Source organism: Myotis daubentonii, chromosome 3, assembly GCF_963259705.1.
Source record: "Myotis daubentonii chromosome 3, mMyoDau2.1, whole genome shotgun sequence".
Taxonomy (NCBI): domain Eukaryota; kingdom Metazoa; phylum Chordata; class Mammalia; order Chiroptera; family Vespertilionidae; genus Myotis; species Myotis daubentonii.
The window spans coordinates 191,150,308-191,172,335 of NC_081842.1; the positions used below are offsets into that span (position 1 = coordinate 191,150,308).

General features: G+C 51.7%; 1 protein-coding gene across 6 annotated transcripts; it reads left to right on the forward strand.

Annotated features, from left to right (window-relative positions):
* The first annotated feature begins 301 nt into the window (after positions 1 to 301).
* Positions 302 to 20,360, forward strand: IPO13 (importin 13). 6 transcript variants are annotated; one of them, XM_059689858.1, is made up of 21 exons: positions 314 to 1,175; positions 2,867 to 3,648; positions 8,720 to 8,860; positions 8,960 to 9,101; positions 9,208 to 9,374; positions 9,584 to 9,704; positions 9,791 to 9,938; positions 10,322 to 10,503; positions 10,586 to 10,612; positions 10,783 to 10,917; positions 11,112 to 11,255; positions 12,595 to 12,675; positions 12,806 to 12,991; positions 13,458 to 13,595; positions 13,769 to 13,865; positions 16,978 to 17,030; positions 19,234 to 19,300; positions 19,388 to 19,446; positions 19,552 to 19,641; positions 19,919 to 20,100; positions 20,194 to 20,360. In XM_059689858.1, the coding sequence occupies exons 1-21, from the start codon at positions 1,092 to 1,094 to the stop codon at positions 20,288 to 20,290; spliced, it is 3,123 nt and encodes a 1,040-aa protein (XP_059545841.1). In that variant the 5' UTR covers positions 314 to 1,091; the 3' UTR covers positions 20,291 to 20,360. The 6 variants fall into 6 exon arrangements, 5 of the variants coding, with proteins under 5 accessions (XP_059545843.1, XP_059545841.1, XP_059545842.1 ...); XM_059689859.1 differs by having other exon boundaries at positions 316 to 1,175; positions 2,912 to 3,648; XM_059689861.1 differs by lacking the exon at positions 12,806 to 12,991 and having other exon boundaries at positions 318 to 1,175.
* The last annotated feature ends 1,668 nt before the right edge of the window (positions 20,361 to 22,028 follow it).

A 22,028-nucleotide genomic window follows, 5' to 3' on the forward strand; every position in this document is an offset into this window, starting at 1 on the left:
AAGGAGCTGCTCCGCAGCTTCCCCGCCAGTTTGACTGGGAGTGTCTGTCGGCCCTGGTAAGCCTGGGGCTCCCGGGGCCCCGCGGTGCCCCAGCCCACGTGCTCTCGGCCTCCGCCGCGAGGCGCCGCCCTCCCGCTAGGCGCAGTATAGACTACATTTCCCAGGGTGCGTAGCGACGGGTCCTTGGCTCGGCGGGGGCCTCGAGCGGCGCGCCGCTCCGTCGCCTGATCAGGGGCGCGAGGGCTGGCACGAGGACAGGCCCAAAGACCCGGAATGAGTTTCCGCGCAGTTCCGCTGGGCCGAGCCGGGCGGTGCCGGGCCGGCCGGGTCAGGGCAGGCGCGGGGGAGGGTCGGCGCCTGAGTCGGCGGTGCCGGGAACAGGCGCTCGGGGCAGCCCGCGCCTCGCTGAGGTCCCCGCCCCGTCCCGGCCGGGCCGGCTAGCCTGTCAGTCACTGGGGCGGAGGCAGCGGCGGTAGCGGGGCCGGAGCCGGGCGGTGAGAAGAGTGAGGGCCGGGCCCAGCGGAGGGGATCTGCCACCGCCCCTCAACATTACGGACTCTTCGCCCCAGAGTGTCGATGCTGCACCCCCGCGCTTCGTTGGAACGCCTTCCGTAACCCGCCAAGGGCTCTCTCTCTCTCGTGACCTCCCACCCCAGTGACCTCCTCGTAGGACCCGGGAGCGCACTCCGACGAGGGTGTTGTGGGTACAGGCCATCGACCCTGTGACCTCTCACGGGCTGGGGCTCGGTTTCCCCCACAGGCCTCCCTCCCCTATGATTTCCTCCTCGTAGATTCTGGAAACAGAGCCGTGACCTACCACTGGGACCCCCGCCTGAGAACTCCTCCCTGAGGGCTCCCCCTCGGCACCCCACTCAGTGGATCTCCTCCTAAGACCACCCCTTTTGGTTTCTGGCCAGCCCCCTCCCCCCCAGTCGAGGTGGGGAGGCCCCGGCAGCCATGCCCATCCTGGGTCCCCTGTCACCACACCACTCCCTGGGCCCTCAAGCCGGGGTCTAGCCAGGGGGCCGGCAGCCAAGGGGCTGGGGCAGGAGTCAGGTCAGGGTTCCCCTCCCTGCTGGGGAGGAGCCGAGATGGACCGGCGGGAGGAGCAGCCAGGGGCTGCAGGGGCTGGAGCAGCACCAGCCTTGGACTTCACTGTGGAGAACGTGGAGAAGGTATGAGGGCCCCGGGGTGGGCACTCCGGTGACAGAGCAGAAGTTCTGGGCACCGACTCGAAGGCCAGAGCCCAGGCCTGGGCTGGGTGCCCGCTGGGCTGGTGCCCCCAGGACACCTGGCATTTGCTGTCTCGGGGCAGGCAGGACAGCAGTGTTACAGTGTCGTAAGGGGCTGAATGTGGCTTTCCTCAGACATGGGTCCTCTGTGGAGACATACTCGGGTGTCTGTTGGCTTAGACCTGCAGCCAGGTTGGCTGTTCTCCAGCTCCAGTGCAGTGGGAACCCAGGAACCCAGGAGACCTGCGGCTCAGTCCCCAGGAACCATGCCGATGCTGAGCCGTCCTGGACCCTCTTTGTTGAGCCAGGGGCTCAGAAAATAACCGGGGACTAAAACAGTCTGGGTTATGTTCTCAGTCTCTCTTGGAGAAGGGTCCTTCCTTGATTGGACGAAGGCGGGCAGGAGCCTGGCTGGGCCCCCTTTGTTTTGCGCTGGGTCCCAGGGGTCTGGTTCTGCTGGCAGCCTCAGGGTTCTTTTCTACCCACCTGCCCATCAAGCTTCCTGCCAGCGCCCTCCCAGACTGCCCAGTCCATCTCTTTTGGACACGACTTCTCTGGTTCTCTTCTGGGTTCGCCCACAGAGGCCTGGAATGCAGAATGACCTCCTCCACCCCCCAGGATTAATGGGGAGGTAGGGCTGCCTTGATGGGAAATGAGAAATAGCTGCGGATACTCATTTGTTACTCTGGAGCCCTGTTTGCCATACCCAGTGGTGAGGATGCATCCCTTCGGCTTCTGTTCTCTGCCTCCTGGAGCAGCCAAACAGCAACAGTGGCTATAACTGGCGGTCAGAGGGACAGATAGGGCTAAGCCTACTTGGATGGAGACTGCTGAGGCCGCCAGAGGCCTGGTCTCAGTCTTCCACCCCATGGGGCTGGGCAGTGTTGGCATGGTGGTGCACTGTTCCGTGTGCTACCAGGGAGATAAACCTCTATTTTCTTGTTGTGTGAAGTCCCAATGGAATGGGGACCCTGGAGATTCAGCTAGTTGAGAATTCCAGGCTGGGCACTTGCCAGGGCAGCAGGCTAAGGCTTCTCTGGACCAGTTCTGTGGATCTTCCAGGCGCTCTATGAGGGCTTTTCTCATCCCCTTCTCCACTTTGTTTCTGCACAAGGGCTGCCTGGCAAAGTCTTAGCCCTTCTCAGATTTCACACTGGCTGTGGTGCCAGCATCTGGAGTGACCTAGGGATGATCCTGGGGGAGCTAAATGGAGCTTTTGGAGTTGATTGGAACAGCTGTGCCTGGGAGGGTCAGGGCCCCTCAGGCTGTTTCATGTTCTTCTCAGGCTTAGCTTCATCCCTGTGGAGCCATTCCTTCCACCTGGGCCTTGCCCTTTACCTCACATGCCTCCCCTTTGATGAGCTCAGCCTCCTCTTTGTGTGTGTGTGTGTGTGTGTGTGTGTGTGTGCGCTATCCTGTGGAGGTTCACTCTTTGAATCCATAATGTTTTGCTATAAGGAGAAGAGGATATAGTAGAGCATGAAGAAAGTTCAGGTTCTCAAAATATGGCAGGACCCTGGGCCCAGGAAACTGCAGAGCCCTGAGCTCTCCCTTTCTGTTCAGGCCCCCCCAAGTCAGAAAGAGAGAGCGGTATTGCGGGACCAAATCACACCCTGTTTTCTGGGCTCTGGCAGGATCCAGAGTGGCCAGCACCTGCTCAATCCTGTGCTGTCCTGCAGGCGCTGCACCAGCTCTACTACGACCCCAACATTGAGAACAAGAACCTGGCTCAGAAGTGGCTGATGCAGGCCCAGGTCTCCCCACAGGCCTGGCACTTCAGCTGGCAGTTACTACAGCCTGACAAGGTGCCTGAGATCCAGTACTTTGGGGCCAGTGCCCTGCACATCAAGATCTCTCGCTACTGGAGTGACATCCCCACTGACCAATATGAAAGTCTAAAGGCGCAGCTCTTCACTCAGATCACTCGCTTTGCCAGTGGTTCCAAGATTGTGCTGACTCGGCTGTGTGTGGCGCTGGCCTCGTTAGCTCTCAGCATGATGCCTGACGCTTGGCCTTGTGCTGTGGCAGATATGGTACGACTCTTCCAGGCTGAAGACTCACCGGTGGATGGCCAGGGTCGCTGCCTGGCTCTGCTGGAGCTGCTGACAGTGCTGCCTGAGGAATTTCAGACCAGCCGCCTGCCCCAGTATCGCAAAGGCCTGGTGCGGGCCAGCCTGGCCGTGGAGTGTGGGGCTGTCTTCCCATTGCTGGAGCAGCTGCTGCAGCAGCCCAGCTCACCCAGCTGTGTGCGTCAAAAGGTACTCAAGTGCTTTTCCAGCTGGGTGCAGCTGGAGGTGCCGTTGCAGGACTGTGAGGCTCTCATTCAGGCCGCCTTCGCTGCTCTGCAGGACTCAGAGCTCTTCGACAGCAGTGTGGAGGCCATTGTCAATGCCATCTCACAGCCTGATGCCCAGAGGTGAGCTGGTCCCCACCTTCCCAGAGTGGGGCAGTCTGCTTGGCCATCCATGCATCTATCCATCCATCTGTTCAGTAAACACTATTTGAGTGCCTACTGCATGCATGGTCCTATGCTGGAGATACAGCAGGGAACCAATCAAGACATGGTTCCTGTCCCATGGTTCAGAGAGGGAGACAGACAGACACTAGACAACTAACCATCCAATGAATTATTCAGTTAAAATAGTTGACTCTCTTTTTTCTCTCAGCCAAGTTCTGGCTGTTCTGCCCCTGACCGTATTGCAAATCTATTTTTTCCATTTCCACTGCCACCACTCTAGTTCAAGCTGTCATCACCTCTCCCCAGGTTATCGTAGAGCTTTCTCGCTAATCCCCTGGTTTTTACTCTTGTACCCTTCCTTCATTGTCCACCCAGCAGCCAGAGTGATCTTTTGAAAATGAGTATGCAATATTTCCTTTCTGCTCAGAACCCTTCTGTGGCTTCTCACTGCTCATGGGGTAAAGTTCAGGATCCTTAATTTGATTCACAGAGATGCTGCACAATATGACATCTCTAGCCTCATCTCATGCCGATCTCCTTGCTTTCTTCACTCTCACAGTCCTTTCAATTCCTTGAATGTCCCATGCTCCTTCCAGGCTCTGAACCATCACATGTCCTTGACACATCACTTCTGTCTCAGTTTAAACTTCACGTTCTTCATGATTTTTAAGACTAAGTTTGGTGTTTTCTATTATTTTATCTCAGAGCTCCCAGTGTTTTTCCTTCTTAGTCCATAACATGGTTTCATTATAAATTAATGTGTATCTCCCCATTAGTCTCTCAGCTCTGTGAGGAAGGCACTCTGTCATTTTATTTGGTCATATTGTGCCTGCAGCACTTGGTAGCATTCAATATTTTTTGAACAGATGAAAAGTAGGAGCTGCCAAAGTGACAAGGGGTGGAAGAGGTTGGGGGAGTAGGGAATGTTACAAGCTTCAGAAACAACAGCAGGTGCAAAGACCTGTGTCGGACACACCACGCACATTCAAGGACTCAGAAGAAAATGAGAGTAGTAAGGTGTTCAGCAAACATTTGTTGAGCACCTGTTTGTGCATTGGGCCCTGTAGTGAGGACTAGGAGCATAAAGATAAATGAGTTGATTTTTGCAAGTCAGGAGCTCATAACCTAGTAGATACATGAATGGGCAAGTATAGTCAACGTGATGAATACTCTAATGGAGAGAGCAGAGGGGCTGTAAGAACCAAGTCTGTGGGTTGTGAAGGGCTGCCCAGAAAAGGTGACAACTGAGCTATTCTTTGAAGGCTATGTAAGAGTTAGTCAGATGGAGGTGATGGATATGGCGAGGACATTTCAGACAGATGAAGGGTATGATTAGACAGCAGGGCTTAAGGGCCAGTTATAGGAGATCTGGGCCCAGATCATGTAGGACCTTATCAGCCTTCATCTTGTCAGTTTAAGATTTCAGTTTCCATCCTGAGGATGATGTAAAAATATGAAAGGATTTTAAGCAGAGAAAATGGCATGATGAGATTTTTGGAATAAGGTGAATTGGCCAGGGGAAGACTGGAGGCCTGACACTAACATTTCAGAGATGGGACTTTGGGAACCCCTGGCAGAATTGGAGGGGAAAATAACACTGAACGAGACAGCATAGGGGAGTGGTTAATGGCACTAGCCTTGGCATTTCATCACATCTGAGCTTGAATCCTAGACGGTCCATCTACTAGATCTGAGACCTTTGGTAAACCTGTTTTTTCATTAGTAAAATGTATGTGATCATACTGACCTCACAGAGTTTTAATTATTTAACTAGAATAATGTACACAGGGCCTGTCCCTGGTATTCTGTAAAGAATATTTTGTTATGAGGATTAAATAAGAGGAGGTCTGTGAAAGGTCTAGCATGGTTCTTGTGTACTCCAGAAACGGCATTTGCTAGTATTTAGTATCATTGTTACATTAGCAGTTACTATGATGCCTTTCCCCTGGTTTCCCACGTTTTCAACTTAAGGTGGGTAGCAAGTCTCAGGTCAAGGCCTTCCTTGGCAGCCAGAGCTCAAGTGCTGGCTAGGCTCAGACAGTTGGGTCAGGGGAATTGGCCAGGGCCAGTGCCTAGGTGATGTGGGATGTCCTTACACCCAGGTTTACCCGCCCAGCCAGTCTCTAGGGCTTTGGCAGGTAATTGATGCCTCTTCTTCTATGAACCAATGAGCAAGCAAGAAGCCAGTGAGAAAGCACACAGCCTCCGAAGTGCCTATTGGCTGCAGTTCCCTTTGTTGCTTAGCAACTCTTCCCCTTTTCAGTTCTGCTCCTGGATCTGTAATTGCAGGTCTGGGCTGAGCTCAGTGTGAGTGGCAGCTAAGGAGTCCCAGCAGCCCTGCCCCAGCAGCTCCAGCTAACGAACTGCAATCAGCCCACTTGAACCCAGTCGCAGCCGTGGCACTAAAGACATCCTCTCTTATCTCCCTCCCCAAACTTTAGGGGCTTTGGGTGTGCTTTCCTGTCTACTCACAAGTCTCAGGCACAGGTGCCCAGGGATAAGAAATCTATGCAAGAGTTTCCCCAGTGGGTGGGCTGCACCCAGCTTGGAGTTCGAGTTTGGACCTTGCTGTGTTGTAGTCTTAGTTTCTTAGCTTTGGCTTGAGAAAGTCACCTTCAGTGGTTCTGACTTCTGGGTCATCCAGCCACTGCCTCACCCAGGTTTCCTGACATCAGCCCTCCCCTTGACTAAGCTTGTACTTGCCACCCTTTTCCCTCTCCTCCACAACTGCCGCTGCTTGCCCGACTCTCCTTTGAAATGCCCCCCCCCCCCCGCCATATGTTTTTAATTCTGGAAAAGCTTTTCATTGTTGACTGGGGGAGGAGAGAAGGTGAATTAGGCTTTTGGAAGCCCCCATCAGTTAGGACTTGAGATATGGGCTGAGATCAATATAGATCCTTTGGGGAAATTCAGGTTGGACCCTGAAAGGGATGCAGACCTACAGCAGTATAAGGGCCTTTCTCAGCCTGGAACCTATCTCTAACTTGCTATATGACCTTGAGTAATACTCTGAGTCCTTCTGGGTTATATTGTCCTTGATTTATCTTATTATAAAGCTCAGATAAGAGAAATTAAGAAAATTCATTGAGGACCTATTATATACAAGAATTTTGGCAGGTGTGAGCAGCTTTGGAATGCAGTGGGAGTGCTAGGGGGCAGGGCACTACCTCCTGCCCCCATCTCAGCAGCTGGGAACTCGGGGATCTTGGCCTTGGCCCTTCCCCTGCTCTTTGTGCCAGATCTGGCCTGAAGGTGCCCATTGTCTGGTGGTACAGCCTGTGTCAGGGTCATGAGACTGAAGCTATCCCAGCTGTCTCTAGGCAGCGCCCTCTGGGGCTGTCTCTGGTCTGAGATATCCTGGTGTGGACGTCTTATCTCACCAAAAGGGGTGTGTGGAGAAGACCAACATATTGGACTGGTTGCCTCTGTCCACATTTTACCCCTAAGGTTATTAGGTTACTTACCTAACAACCTGCTTGGGGCAAGTCCATGTTGAACTTCTGGGCACGCAGTTTCTCCCCACCTCCTCTCCATAGATTGGTATGGTGACGGCATGATTGACAGCAGAGGAGTCCCAAGCATCTGACTCCCCGATGAGAGTGTCACTCACTTCCTCTGTTTAATCTGGTCTCCACAGAGCAGGCTACTGGGGAGGAGACCAGTGGGAGGGAGCTAGCCTTCTCTCAGTCTCTTTTGTGTACTGTGCTTCCTCTGCCCCTCCTTTAGGGTCCTCTGCCCCTCCTTTAGGGGTCATTGTGCTTCTGGGCTCTGACCTGGACGTCTTCTCTCATTCAACACTTTCTTCCTGAGCAGTTCTCATTTACTCCTATAACCTCAATTACCAGCTCTTCTCTGATGACTCCAACATCTATGTCTCTTGCTCTAACCTCTCTGTTGAGTTTCATGTTTTTATATCCAACTCTCTGGACACTTCTACCTGCATATCTCATCAGGTACCTCTGATTCAACATGCCTAACACTGAACTTACTGCCCTCAGCCTCTCATTAAATTTGGTACTGTCCCTCTCCACCCACCCCTCCAGGACTATAGTCCTACTATCTACCTGGTTGTTTAGTCAGTAACCTGAGGGTTTTCCCTGACTCTTTCCCATCTTCACATCCAGTTAATCATCAAGTCCTGTTCATTTTTCCCTAGCTCCCTCTGAGTTCATCATCTGCTTTCCCTTCTTACTGCTACCAGATTACATAGGAGTTAGGGTTTGGTAGGGGGTGAAGTGGAAGATGGGGATTGATGCTCGTAGGAGCTGTTGCTGCCTTTTAAAGTCTTTAACATGGTTCCTGTTAACTCTTCTGTCTCCCATCCTTTCCAGTCTCCCCAAACAGTATCTGTGTTTGTTTCTTAGACCTACTGTCATAAAGTACCACACACTGGGTAAACAACAAAAATTTACTGTCTCACACTTGTAGAGGCTAGAGGTCTGAAATCAAGGTATCAGCTCCCTCTGAAACCTATAGGAGATTCCTTCCTTGCCTCCTCTTAGCTTCTGGTGGTTTGCTGGCAACCTTTGGTATTCCTTGGCATGAGCTGTATAACTCCCATCTCTGCCTTTGTTATCACATGTCATTCTCCCTGTAGGCCTCAGTCTTCACGTGGATGTCTTCTTTTAAGGATACCAGTCATATTAGGAGCCCCCCTACTCTGTGACCTTATCTGCATTGACCCTATTTACAAATAAGATTACATTCTGAGGTACTAGGAACTAGAGGGTAAGACTTATTCAATCTCCCCCAAAGTCTTAATGCATTCCAGCATCAACTCTAATAGGAAGATACAATTCAACCCATAATACTGACCTTATACTTCCTTTCCAGAGTTTTCCTGGAGGTCTCTGACCTAAGCTTCTTCCTAACATGGGCAGCTGCCATGTAGGCCCTGATCTCTCTTTTGCTTTGGATTTGATGTGAGGAGGGGGACTTTAATGGAAAACTGGGCGAATGTACCTTTCTTTCAAATCTGGTGAGGGATGGGCAGACAGCTCTGATGCGTCTCCTCCCCTCATGCCTCCAGGTATGTGAACACACTCCTGAAACTCATCCCACTGGTGCTGGGACTGCAGGAGCAACTGCGACAGGCAGTGCAGAATGGGGACATGGAGACCTCCCATGGCATCTGTCGCATTGCTGTGGCCCTGGGCGAGAACCACTCTCGGTGAGGAGTGGAGCAGCTGGGGATGGGATAGCAGGGCACTGTAAGGAGGGGAGGTTATGGCGCCTTCTTGAGTGACCTTCTATATCTCCTTCCTCCAAGGGCCTTGCTTGACCAAGTGGAGCACTGGCAGAGCTTCCTGGCCCTTGTCAACATGATCATGTTCTGCACGGGTATCCCTGGCCACTATCCTGTCAATGAGACCACCAGCTCCCTGACACTCACCTTCTGGTATACACTGCAGGTGTGTCTATGTGACCTCCAGCAGGAGGGGGCCACGATGGAGGAAGGTGGCTCATGGGCTTCTGTGGCTGCTGGTGAGGTGGCTAATACTCTTCCCTGGCTCTCAGGATGACATTCTGTCCTTTGAGGCAGAGAAGCAGGCTGTGTACCAGCAAGTGTACAGGCCAGTCTACTTCCAGCTGGTGGACGTGCTTCTGCACAAGGCCCAGTTCCCTCCTGATGAGGAATATGGATTCTGGTCCTCAGATGAGAAGGAGCAGTTCCGAATTTACAGGTGATGGTAGCAGGTCAATCCTAGCTCTAAGTGGAGTCCTGAAATAATGAAGGCAATGAGGGGAGGGGCCCAAGCACAGGCTTCCTGAATCCTGGGGCTCCTTTCTCTATTTTCTAGGTACTTTTACATGGTTGTGAGGGTACCAGGGTGGGTTCCTGGGCTTGGGGGCAAGATCCAGGCTGTGTACAAGGTCTTCATCTGCTTCTCAGGGTGGACATCTCAGACACGCTCATGTATGTTTATGAAATGCTGGGGGCCGAGCTGCTCAGCAACCTCTATGACAAGCTGGGCCGTTTGCTCACCAGCTCAGAGGAGCCCTACTCCTGGCAGGTACCCTTCAAGCCTGATTCCCTCAGCCCTCCTAGATCTGTCGCACCGTGCTCTTCGGCCAAGCCAGTGGCACCCTCTTTCCCCAGCACACAGAAGCCCTGCTCTACGGCTTCCAATCCATCGCAGAGACCATTGATGTCAACTATTCTGATGTGGTGCCTGGGCTCATTGGCCTCATCCCACGGATCAGCATCAGCAACGTGCAGCTGGCGGATACCGTCATGTTCACCATTGGTGAGACCTGGTACACACCCATGAGCACATTCTAGAGCCATAGGCACCCATCCCCTGCTACAGCCAGCCTCCTGGGTCCCATCCAAAATGAGAGATACACATGGCCACACACACAGTTGGTTTTGCAGCCAACTAACTGTCCTGGCACATCTAAGGGTCCTTCCGAGTGAGTGTACTGAGCTGCAATTCAGTGAGGCTAGTCCTGCTTCTCAGCTTTAAGGATCATGTTTGATCATGTGCATGCATATTTGCCCATTCAGTCCTCTGAATGAACAGTGCTCTGTACTGGGGCTGCAACTTGACCCTGCCCGGCAGCTCTGCCTGCCTCACAGGGACATGGTCTGCCTCAACTATCCTTTCCTCTCTCTCCCTTCTTCCTCCAGGAGCTCTGTCTGAATGGCTGGCTGACCACCCCGTCATGATCAACAGCGTTCTTCCCCTTGTACTGCACGCCCTAGGCAATCCTGAGCTCTCTGTCTCTTCTGTGTCCACCCTCAAAAAGATCTGCCGAGAATGCAAGTATGACCTGCCACCCTATGCTGCCAACATCGTGGCAGTCTCCCAGGTATGCAGGGGCCCTGGGAGGACCTGGGCCTCAGGCACACTCTGCACTGCTCTGATACAGTATTTCTTCTTTTTATCCCTAGGATGTGCTAATGAAACAGATCCACAAGGTGAGCTCAAAAGTTTCTAGGGGGCTCCCTGGGGATATTGCAAGAACCCACAGAAATCCTGTCTTCTGCCTTGTTCTTTACTCTCTATTCTCGGAAGCTTTCCAGTTGGTTCATTCTCCCATCCACAACCAGATGTGTCCAGGACTGACCCTCCATGTTCTGTCCCACAGACAAGTCAGTGCATGTGGCTGATGCAGGCATTGGGCTTCCTGCTGTCAGCCCTGCAGGTGGAGGAGATCCTTAAGAACCTGCACTCGCTCATCTCGCCCTATATCCAGCAGCTGGAGAAGCTGGCAGAGGAGATAGTGAGTGAGAGCTGGTGTGTGTGTGTGTGTGTGTGTGTGTGTGTGGCCAGGGAGGAGCAGGGGTGGGATTTGGGGGCTACCCTTTGTGTAGACTATGCTGCTGAGGGATAGGGTTGGAGCTGGCAGTCAGGGCTGGGGCCAGGGGGCCAAGCTGGGACTGGAAGATCCAGAACTTGGTTCTCTTCTCCCCACAGCCTAATCCCTCCAACAAGCTGGCCATTGTCCACATCTTGGGGCTTCTCTCCAACCTCTTCACCACGCTGGATGTCAGTCATCATGAGGATGATCATGAAGGCTCTGAGCTCCGGAAGCTGCCAGTGCCGCAGGGACCCAACCCCGTGGGTGATGTTGTCATTGCCATTGCCCCCACCTCCCAACCCTGTGGGAATGTCATTGTCACCTCCAATTCTATGGGTAATATTGTCATTGTCCCCTGTGGCATGATGCATTTGGTCCTGTGAACGATCTTATCATTGCCTCCCTCTCTCTGGGGAGTGATGTCATTATCTCACCCTGTGGGTGGTGTCTTTGTCCCCAGCCCAACTAGGATGATGTCATTGTGGTTCCCCACCCCATAAGGGACACTGACATTATCTTTCAACCCCTAAGTGATGTAATTATGGGCCCCTGTTTAACCCCTAATTCCAGGGCCTTTCTACTTCAGCATTCACTGTTCCCTGTGGGCACCAAGGATGCTTACGGTACATGCTCTGCATGTAATAGTTTTTACCTTCGAGTTGCTCCCAATCTAGAGGAAATACATGTAAACAGATTGTCACAAAGCAGTGTGATAAATGCTGTGGTAAGCTTGGGCAGGCACAGGGTGTTGGGTGGCCACTATAAGCTATTTGATCTGAGGCAAGCTTTAGCTTCCCACTCAAAACTGTGAACATCAGAATATTGGCTTGCTCATCTCATAGAACTGTTGGGTAGCAGATATGGTCTTGAGCAAAAGTACTCTGCATACTGTGAAGTTTTGTACAAATGTGATGGACTGCTTTGATCATTGTTCCCTGTACCCCCTTTAGTGTGTCTCCTGAAGAGAAGGGAGCCACAGTGTCCTGGCCCCTCTGCTCAACTCCCCACCCTTTGGCTCCAGATTAAATCTCTGCCACAGAGCCCCTTCTATGGTAGTCATCATCCTGCCTTCCCTCACCTCCCAGGACCTCATTCTGCTCTCTGCTCCTGCATAAGCTGCCCGTATTATGCATCCCTTGGGCTGTCTACTCTAAGCCTATCTAGGGCAAGCCTGTAGGCTTTTGGCACTAAGAGTTTTACTGAGCAGAAATAGAGAAGAAGTTGGAAAGTTTTAGTAATCTTTTTTTTTCTTCTTTCCTCTTTTTTTTTTAGGTCCCATCACCATTTATCCCCTGTATACCTTCCTCACCTCCACCGACTCAATACCCCTTACAGTTTAGTAATCTCATAAAGCACTCATAATATCCCTGCTTTACAATTTGAGGCTTCTTCTAAGAGGATCCCTAGTACTCAAATATCCTCTTTCACTCATAGGGCATTGAGCAAACACTCCTTCTGCCAGGGTCCCATGCATTGAGTCTTCAATACGCAGTCTGGGGTAATAGGTTTGAATTTGAACTCCTGGCCTACTTCCTACTACCAGGTCCTTCTCCAGTGGGTGACAGTGGTTGTGGGGGCATCTTCTTCCTGTGTCTGCAGGTGGTAGTGGTGCTGCAGCAGGTCTTCCAGCTTATCCAGAAGGTGCTGAGCAAATGGCTGAATGATGCCCAGGTGGTGGAGGTGAGCCCCAACCCTTGCTCTCTGCCCCATGGTGCCTTTTCTCAGAGGTGGAGCAGGAGGAAGGTATTGCTGCCCCACTTAAGCCTGCGATGGTCTTGAGGAAATAAAGGAGGCAAATCCTTTTCCATAGATACATGGAATCCTCTGGGAAGGCATTCAGAACTTCCCAGTATCACAAGAAATGCTCAACCAGAGGACTATGATGTGGCTGAGTGACAGTCAGGGATCCACTTTCGCATCAGAGACCTGCCTTTGGTCTCTTTTTAACTCAGGATTTTGTTGCTGTTGCTGCTCCCTGAGAGGAAAGAGTGGAGATGTGAGTAGGAAGAGTTCCAGAGTTCCATCTGTGCCCCTCTGAAAAGGGCCTTTTTGCCTCCTGCCTTTCAGGGTGAGGGTGAGACTTCCTTACCTTCCTTGGTTCGCAGAGCCAGGCAAGGCTCATAGGTAAGGGCCCTTCTAGGCCTCCTCTGTGCCAGGCCTCCGTTCTGTTCCAGCCTATTGTGACTCGCTGGCCAGGGCCCCTTTTTCTTTTTTTTCAATTGAAATATATATGGCATATAACAATGTGTCAATGTAAGGTCTACAACATATTAATTTGATACATTTCTATATTGTAACATGATAAAATTGCCATTATAGCCATAATTAGCTCCTCTGTCGTGTCACATAATTAGCATTTCTTTTTAGTAGTTAGAATAATTAAGATCTAGTGTCTTAGCAAATTTGATGATTATAATACAATATTTTTTTCTCTTTCATGGGCCCCTTTGCTTCCTCCCAAGGCGGTGTGCGCTATTTTCGAGAAGTCTGTTAAGACGCTATTAGATGACTTTGCCCCCATGGTGCCACAGCTGTGTGAGATGCTGGGTCAGATGTACAGCACCATCCCCCAGGCCTCTGCTCTTGACCTCACTCGACAGGTGGGCCTTCTGATTGGGACAACAGTCTTCTGGATTTCACCCTAATTAGAGATCTATCTGACCAGGATGGGGTAGGTGGGTGGAGTGGGTTGATGATTGCCCTGCCAGAGGTCCTCACCTGCATTCCAGGGATGCAGGGCCTCAGCTGACCAGCATTCCTTGCTTTGTTGTAGCTGGTCCACATCTTTGCCCACGAGCCTGCCCACTTTCCCCCAATCGAGGCCCTCTTCCTGCTCGTCACCTCCGTCACACTCACTCTCTTCCAGCAAGGTAGGTCCTGACCAGGGTCTCTGCTGCCGCCGCCACTGCCACTGCCTCTGCTTCCCTGACTGGGGAGCCAAAGCTGCCCACTGTGTTCTCCTCTGTCCCCTGAGTTGCACATGGGACTTGATGGGAAACTTATGGGATCGAGCACAGCATAATTGTCAACCTTGCAAATAGTTGACACCTTAGCTTGAAGTGGATAAGAGAGTGAATGATGCCTTCTACTGGCCTGCTGGGCTAAGGGCCAGTCTGGATGATGGGAAAGATGGGGCCAGAAGCTCTGAGGGGCTTGGGTACCAGGCTGGCTCCTTTTCTTTGGGATATAATGAAAAGTAGAAAGAGCATGGGCTTTGAAATCAGGCACACCTAGATTCTAAGCTCATCACCACCAACTAGTTGTGTGACCTTGGGCAAGTCACTTACCTTTGTAGAGCCTTTGTTTCCATATCTGTGAAATGGAGATTTCTTATATTTGATAGGATTATTGCGGGCATTAAGTAGCACCTTTTGGGCCTTTGGCTTGGGGCTTTTACACATAAAGTTTATTCCCTTCCAGGCCAAAAGCCTATGGCTGTGGTCCCACCCCCTATCCCCATTCACTGGCCCTTAGCCTGAGAGAATTGGCAAAAGGGAGCTCCAAGCTTCCCCTGCTGTCTAATCAGGCTTCTAACTTGGAAATGAAACTCACTGCTCTCCAGCAGCCTCATGAATCGTGCCTGGACTCGTGGTTGCAGGATTGAGGCTCACCAAGGGTCTCAGCTGGAGCCAGAGTGCTCTCTGCTTGTGTCCTTGGTGTCTGGTCACATGACACTGGCCTCTGCTGTGGTGGGCTCTGGGTAGGTCCAAAGTGTGGAGGGAGCTGAGCCAGAAGGCCAGATGTGGGTATCCTCAACTCTACTCCTTTCACTCCTCCTATCTAGTTGGAGACAAGTCTTGGTGGTCCTGCCTCCTGATTATCCCACAGTCTGTCCCCTGCTCCCCACCCTCTATGTCCAAAGTCTCAGTATAGGGTGTCCGGATTACCTCAACAATTTTCTGACTGGTTTTCCTGGCATCTGCCCTTCTCTCCAATCCATTCTGCACCCTGCAGCTGTAATGTTCTTTTTTTTTTTTTTTTTTCCAAATATATTTTATTGATTTTTTACAGAGAGGAAGGGAGAGAGATAGAGAGTTAGAAACATCGATGAGAGAGAAACATCGATCAGCTGCCCCCTGCACATCTCCCACTGGGGATATGCCCGCAACCCAGGTACATGCCCTTGACCGGAATCGAACCTGGGACCCTTTAGTCCGCAGGCCAACGCTCTATCCACTGAGCCAAACCGGTTTCGGCTGTAATGTTCTTTATAAAACACAAATCTGAGCATTTTCCCTCCCTGGCTTAAAACCCTTTCATTGCTCCCAATTGCCCTCATCCCATTCCTACCCACATGACGTAGCGCCTGCATACCTCTCGCCGTCCTCTCCTACCAGTGTCCCCATGACTCCAGCTGTCCAGCCACACTGACTCTTCCCTTATCATGTCCCATTTGATCCCTGTGCCTTGCTCCCTTTCAGGAGTACCCTACTTTTACTGGGTGAGCTCTCATTCCTTCACACCTTACCCATGCATCATTCCTCAGAAGCTTCTCTGAATCTAACTTCCTGCTGAAACTGCATCATGTACACACTGTTGATACAGCGCCAGTTACACTTAATAATCAGTCTTCACGTCTGTCACTCTCCCTCTCCCTAAACTAAGCCCCTGAAGGACAAGGCTAGGTCTCTTCTCTCTGCATCCCCAGTGTCCAGAATGAGGCCAGCATGGAGCAGGTACCAGACACTGTTAAGAAAGGAGGGTGAGGGCTCCCTGACCTCAGAATCTTTCTCCTTCACTGTCTGGCCCAAGCCAGCAGGGCGACTGTTGAATATCAAACCTATTGTCTGCAGTGTGACCCATGCATGGGGCACATCAGGCCTCACTTTCCAGGACTTGAGTAACTCGGGGTTCAGATGTGAAAGGGGCGGGCTTTATCAGTGGGCTGGAGAAGGAAACAAGGAAGAGATTATTATCTGCTTTACAGTGGGGAAACCAAGTGTTTGTGGCTTGCGCAAGATCACACAGCTCCTTAGTGGTGTCTCAGGCAGGTGTTCCTGCAGTGTCTGCAACTGAGAGTGGAGTGGCCTGGGCAGGAGCTCCAGACGCATGCCGTGTCCTTGCCACAGTTATCAGAACTGGAGGCAGAATAGTGTCCAGCATCCTATTTGTTGGGCTTGTTGGTTGTCTTGCTGGACAGGATGGTCCCCTCACCTGTATGCTGTCCCAGTTTTGCCCGCCCTTCCTCGTGCTCTGCCCTCCACTGCACCATGGGGCGACACGTTAACTGGGTTCCCTTCGTCATGTGGGCTGGTGGTGGGAGCTGGTCCTCAGCCTGAGCCTGGCTCTCTGCTGAGGCCTTGTCCATGTGGAGGGGCTTTGCTGGGTGGGACTTTCATTTTTGGCCTCAAGAGGCAGTCTCCTTCCCTAGGCCCTGCCAATGGGTTGCCTGGCCATCCCCACTGCATATTGGGCACTGCCCTCCCCAAGAAGGAGCCCTCTGGTTTAAGTGGACCCAGTAGGTTCCCTTCCTTGGCCAGACCAAGAGCACTAAGGCCATTGAAGTGAGGAGGAACCCACTCAGGTTCTGTTCCCTGGCCATTTCAGGGCCTTCAGCCAGCCTCCAAGAACCAACCAGCTCTGCCCTCCTGTCGGATGGCTAGTGATGGGGAAGCAGCTTAGGGCCACCCCAAACTGCCAGAAGCCGAAGCAAGAATTCAGGGGCTGTTTCTTCAGCTCTGTGGAGTCCAGCATTGCTCCAGCACCACAGGACAACTTGGGGGACTGACCTAGAGGAGCGGGGAGTAGGTGGAAGGCCCCTTGGGAGGGAACTGGGGCAGGCCCGTCCTTCACTTTGCCGTCTCTTTCTGTTGGGCTTCTCCCAGTTCATGGTTTTTGTATGTTTTGTTTCTTTATCTTGCTTCCTGCTGCTCATGTGCCCCCACGCTGTCTCCCTGCAGGCTCTCAGTCCCACATAACTATATGAGGTTGAGTTGCTGTTTGTATAATTTTTTCTTAAGTTCCATCTTTATTATATTTTAGGGCCCAGGGATCATCCTGATATTGTTGATTCATTTATGCAACTCCTGGCACAGGTGTGTTTTAGTTTTATTCATTCACGTTCTGTTCTCTCTCTTTCTCTTTCTCTTATGTTGAAATTCAATTTAAGCCTATTTTTAGCTTTCTGTTGACAAATTTTTTTTCTGTTCAGTTGAATAGAGTTTCTTCATCTGTTTCCGTGGAAGTTGACAACCCAACATCCTCCTTTAGTGCCCCTTTGCCTCAGCTAGCTCAGTCTTCTACAAAGACCAGGGAGAGGCTGACCCCGAAGGGAGGCAGTGGGCTGGCCTGGTGGGGGTTGGGAAGGGAGGGGGTGGTCACTGTGCCCAGCAGCTCCTGTGCGGCTGGGGTGCCCAAGAAGTTCAGGGGTAGAACTGAAGTTCAAGGGCCTGGGGTTCATTGTCCCCGTGCTCCTGCCGGGAACTGCCTGCCTCAGTGCCCCCAGCCTACTCTTGAGAGGTAGGCTCCGAAGGGAGGGGCTGAGATGAATGTGCCTCCATGGAGCCCAGAGCCCAGAGCCGGGCTGCCGGACAGGTTGTGCTGCTTCTGGGAGGTGGGGTGCTGGCTCCATGTGAGACTGTGTTAGGTTGTATGTGTGTATAAGTGTGTCGGAACTTCGTATGTTTTGAGTTTGGTTTGGTGAGAACAGAAATCATGTAACTGCTGTAAGTAGTATGAGTATTATGTTGGATTTGTAGTTGACATGTGGATATGTGTGTTGGTGTGTGTTTTATGTTGATGTGTGTTAGGCATTGATGGATTTTGAATGTTGATATGTGTTGGAGGCATGTGCGTGTTGGGCTGTGGGAATGTGTATTATGGAGGATAGGTATATATGTTGTGGTATCGGTAGGTCTGTATTAGGGTATGTGTGTTTTGGAAAAGGTATGGGTTGGGCTGTGGGAACGTGAGGTCAGCATATGGGAGTTCTGTGTGTTAGGGGGCTTCTGCAGGTTGGGGGGGTCCTGTGGGTAAAGGTAAATAATGTGGGGGTTTTTATTAATCATTCCACAAATATTTATTGTGTAATACATGCTTGATACTCTGCTAGGTGCTGAGGCTATAATGGTGCGCAAAAGCGGCACGGTTCTTACTGTTTTGTAACTTACAGTTTGCTTGGGGGGCAGGGTAAAAGGCGTGGGGAATAGGGAGTGTTCTGGGCCTGGATGAATAGATGTGTGGTATCTGTGAGGGTGTATCTTTGTGGGTGAGGGTGTTTGAGTGTGTATTTGTGGATGGATGTGTTGAGAGAGTACACGTGCTGGAAGATTGGTAGATTGAGGGTGTGGGTGTGGAGCTGGTTTGGGGATGTGGTGGTTTGAGTGTGTGAATATGTAGTGAGGGTACGTTGCAAATGTGGGAGAGTGTGTGTGTGTGTGTAAGGGAAGTGTGTTTGAGGGTGAGTAGGGTGTTTCCATGAGGGTGCATGTGAGTGAATATGGCAGACTGGAAGGTATGTGAGGGGCTGGAGAGTTAGGGGACTGTGTGTTATGCCTTCGGAGGCTGCTGGGGAACAGCAGCATTTGATGATTGCTGGAGCTGTGCAGAGCATCTCCTGTGACCTGGGGATGTGCCAGTCATGTCCTGGTACCACTTGGGGCGGGCTCTCTGCCCCCTGTACTCCATCCATTCCCCCACATGGCAACACGGATCCTGGGCTGGGTATGGCTGTGATGGCCCTGGACACAGGGTATCCTGGGTAAAAGGTAGGGCCATGGCTCCAAGGCTCCTACCCTATTTTTCCTCTTTCTGATCTAAAGGGTGTCTGGGGAGTGACAGGACATGGGAGGAGGCTGTTGGACTGTGTTCCACATCCAGTTGCCATCTCTTCTTCCTGCTGCTCTGTTAATAAATACAGAGGGCCTAAACTGCCTCTATGAATCAAGAGAAATCCCTGCTGGTACTTGAGCCTGCAGGAATCTGGCCCTGATGGAGGGGAGAGGGGAAGGTGTTTGCTCAGGGAGTAACTTGGGACCCAAGCTATCTGCCTTACGACCTCCAACCTCTCTCATATACACTGTGCATTCATGTACACGTACATGTACACAGCATTCCTTGGCTGCTCCTCTCCTGGCTTCTGGAACTCTGGGATGGTTTGTGTCCCCAGAGATGGCTGGGTAGTTGGTTTTGACAGCATCTACCTGTGGTGCGTGAAGTTGGGCCCTGGGGTGGCAGGTGAGTGGGGGGGTGGTCTTTGCAGCTGGCTGGGGCTGGGCTTACCAGCTCCACCTCCTGCAGGCTCTGAAGCGGAAGCCAGATTTGTTCCTGTGTGAACGGTTGGATGTCAAAGCTGTGTTCCAGTGTGGTAAGTGGGGTAGTTGGACAAGTAGGCCTGGGGCCCCCTTGGGAGGATCCTCAGGCTCTATTTGATCTGCTTCTGCCCCTCCCACAGCTGTGCTGGCCCTCAAGTTCCCTGAGGCACCTACTGTCAAGGCCTCCTGTGGCTTCTTTGTGAGTCCCATGCTGCCCCTGACCCCCCACCACCCCTGGACTCCAGAGGGTAGGGGTGTGGTATACTGAAGGAGCTGGGCTGACAGGCCTCTTTATCCTCTGCAGACAGAGCTACTGCCTCGATGTGGGGAAGTAGAACCCGTGGGAAAGGTAGTACAGGAGGATGGCCGTATGCTGCTCATAGCAGTGCTGGAGGTGAGATGGAGCAGGGGGGCGCTTGATGTGGGTACGGTAGCCCTTGCTTCTGTGGCAGCTGCCCTTTTGGGAATCTTGAGCCTTTGGTTCCCTAAACTCTCTGATTCTGTTTTTTCCTCATTTAAATGTCTGAAAGTTGTCAGAGTTGGCTCTCAAAAAGCAGCACTCACTTGTCATATGCAGTTGGGCAGAGGAACTGTCTGAGGGGGTTGGGGGGGGGGGCATGCCCTTGCTGCAGAAAGGACAGGCCCTGGTACTGAGAACCTGTCTTCCTCAGGCCATTGGGGGCCAAGCCTCCCGCAGCCTCATGGACTGCTTTGCCGACATCCTATTTGCTCTGAACAAACACTGCTTCAGCCTCCTGAGCATGTGGATCAAGGAGGCACTGCAGCCACCTGGTTTTCCCTCTGCCCGCCTCAGCCCTGAACAGAAGGACACCTTCAGCCAGCAGATCCTTCGGTGAGCAGAGCTGGTGGGGCCTGGGCTCAGGTCTGAAAGAGAAGATGAAGTAGTGGTGGGTGGTGCTAACCTGGTCTCCCTTCTCTCCTTCAGCGAGCGAGTGAACAAGAGGCGGGTAAAGGAGATGGTGAAGGAGTTCACACTGTTGTGCAGGGGACTACATGGCACAGATTACACAGCCGACTACTGAGGGGCGTTCCCGTCCCACCCACTCCTCACTCCTCCCTATCCCCAAAGAGTAAACTTGGACCCTCACTGCACCATTGTCTCTGCTTCCTTTCTACTGCCACTGCCACCTAACTGGATGACCCAGAAGGCCTGGGATGAGGATGGGAGGAAGCTTGGACCCGGGCCTTGATAGGGACTGGTAGAGCCAACCTCTAGCTCCTAGGGTGGAAGAGATACTGCCAGAACCACTCAGAATGTTGCCATTGCTCTTGGGGTGGGATGGGGATTGCAGTAGTATCAGCACCCTCTCCCCTTTAAATTAGTTCCATGTTCATGAATGCATACATTTATTTAATCAACAGTGTTGAGTACTGAGTCCCTAGTTCTGCCTTGTTCTGTCTAAACAAAGGCTGATCTAGTCTATACTTAACCATGCTAAGCTGGGAGAATGGGACCATGAAGGCTGCATGAAGGAAGTTTTATTTTATTTTTAAGTGTTTTTATTGATTTATAGAGAGAGAGGAAAGGAGAAGAGCATGGGTCAATGCTCAACCACTGAGCCATTCCTGCTGGGCTATTTCTTTAAGAAAAATTTTTTTTATTGATTTCAGAAAGGAAGGGAGAGGGAGAGAGATAGAAACATCAGTGATCAGAGAGAATCATTGATCAGCTGCCTCCTGCATGCCCCCCACTGGGGATTGAGCCTGCAACCCAGGCATGTGCCCTGACCGTGACCTCCTCCTAGTTCATAGATTGTTGCTCAACCACTCAACCATGCTGGCTGGGCAGGAAGTTTTATTTCTGATATAAATGGGAGGCTTCTGAGGTAGAGGACTTGGGACTTAGGCTGGGTCTAGTTGGGAGGGAAGAATTGGAGAGTGGCTTTGAGTTTCAGGATGGGTTTCTGGTGTGGGGTTATGGAGGCACCCAAACTTATACATGGTTGGTGAGAGGTATAGAAAGTGGAACTGAGTATGTGTGGGAGGAGGCATTGCAGACCCCAGAGGAAAAGGAAGGCAGGACCCAATGTCTGTATACTCCTAAGTCCCCAACTCGATGGTCAGGGCTTGGTCAGCACCAGGGACAGCTCCTGTCACTTGCTCTCCCTTTGCAGGGTCCCCTTCCTTTCTGTCTCCTCAGTCACAGTTCCATCTGGGCTGCCTCTCAGGCACCCCAGCCTTCTCCTCAGTGAGATCTGAGAATGGGCCTGGGTTCTCCCCACCCTATCGTGAACCTGAGTCTCCTTAGAGATGATAGAACCGATTACTTTTATATTCCTTCCCCTGTTCTTTTCCCAACTTTTGCACAAATTCTGTGTCCATTCTTCATCCTCAATCAGTTTTTTCCCATGCCAGCCTTTCATGTGGCATCCCCTGAGGCCACTCTGTCCCACTGCCCCTGCTCGAGTCTCACCTTACTCTTGATTTCTCAATTCTCTTCTACTACACGCTAACCAGTGCTTCTTCCTCCTTTTCTGCCCCTCCCCCATGACCAGTGTAGCACATGAGCTAGGAGAATGAGAAGTCAAAAGCCCAGCTTCTGAAATCAGACCTAGGTTTGATAGATTGTGCCACTGACCTGCTGTGTCTTATTAGACAGACAGTTAGCTTCTTTGAGTCCCAGCCTCCTGACCTATAAAATGGGACAATTCTTCCTCTAAAAACTGTAAACTCTGAGGATGTGTAGTGCCTTGTGAACAGTAATACTCAATGTTTGCCTACCTGACCGACTGCGGGTAATAGCAATGCTTTCAGTAATAT

Coding starts and splice junctions, on each gene's coding strand:
- IPO13 (XM_059689858.1), top strand. CDS start 1,092: ATGGACCGGCGGGAGGAGCAGCCAGGGGCTGCAGGGGCTGGAGCAGCA. Junction 9,705..9,790: donor AGGAGCCCTACTCCTGGCAG/GTACCCTTCAAG, acceptor CTCTTTCCCCAG/CACACAGAAGCCCTGCTCTA. Junction 17,031..19,233: donor TTATGCAACTCCTGGCACAG/GTGTGTTTTAGT, acceptor CACCTCCTGCAG/GCTCTGAAGCGGAAGCCAGA.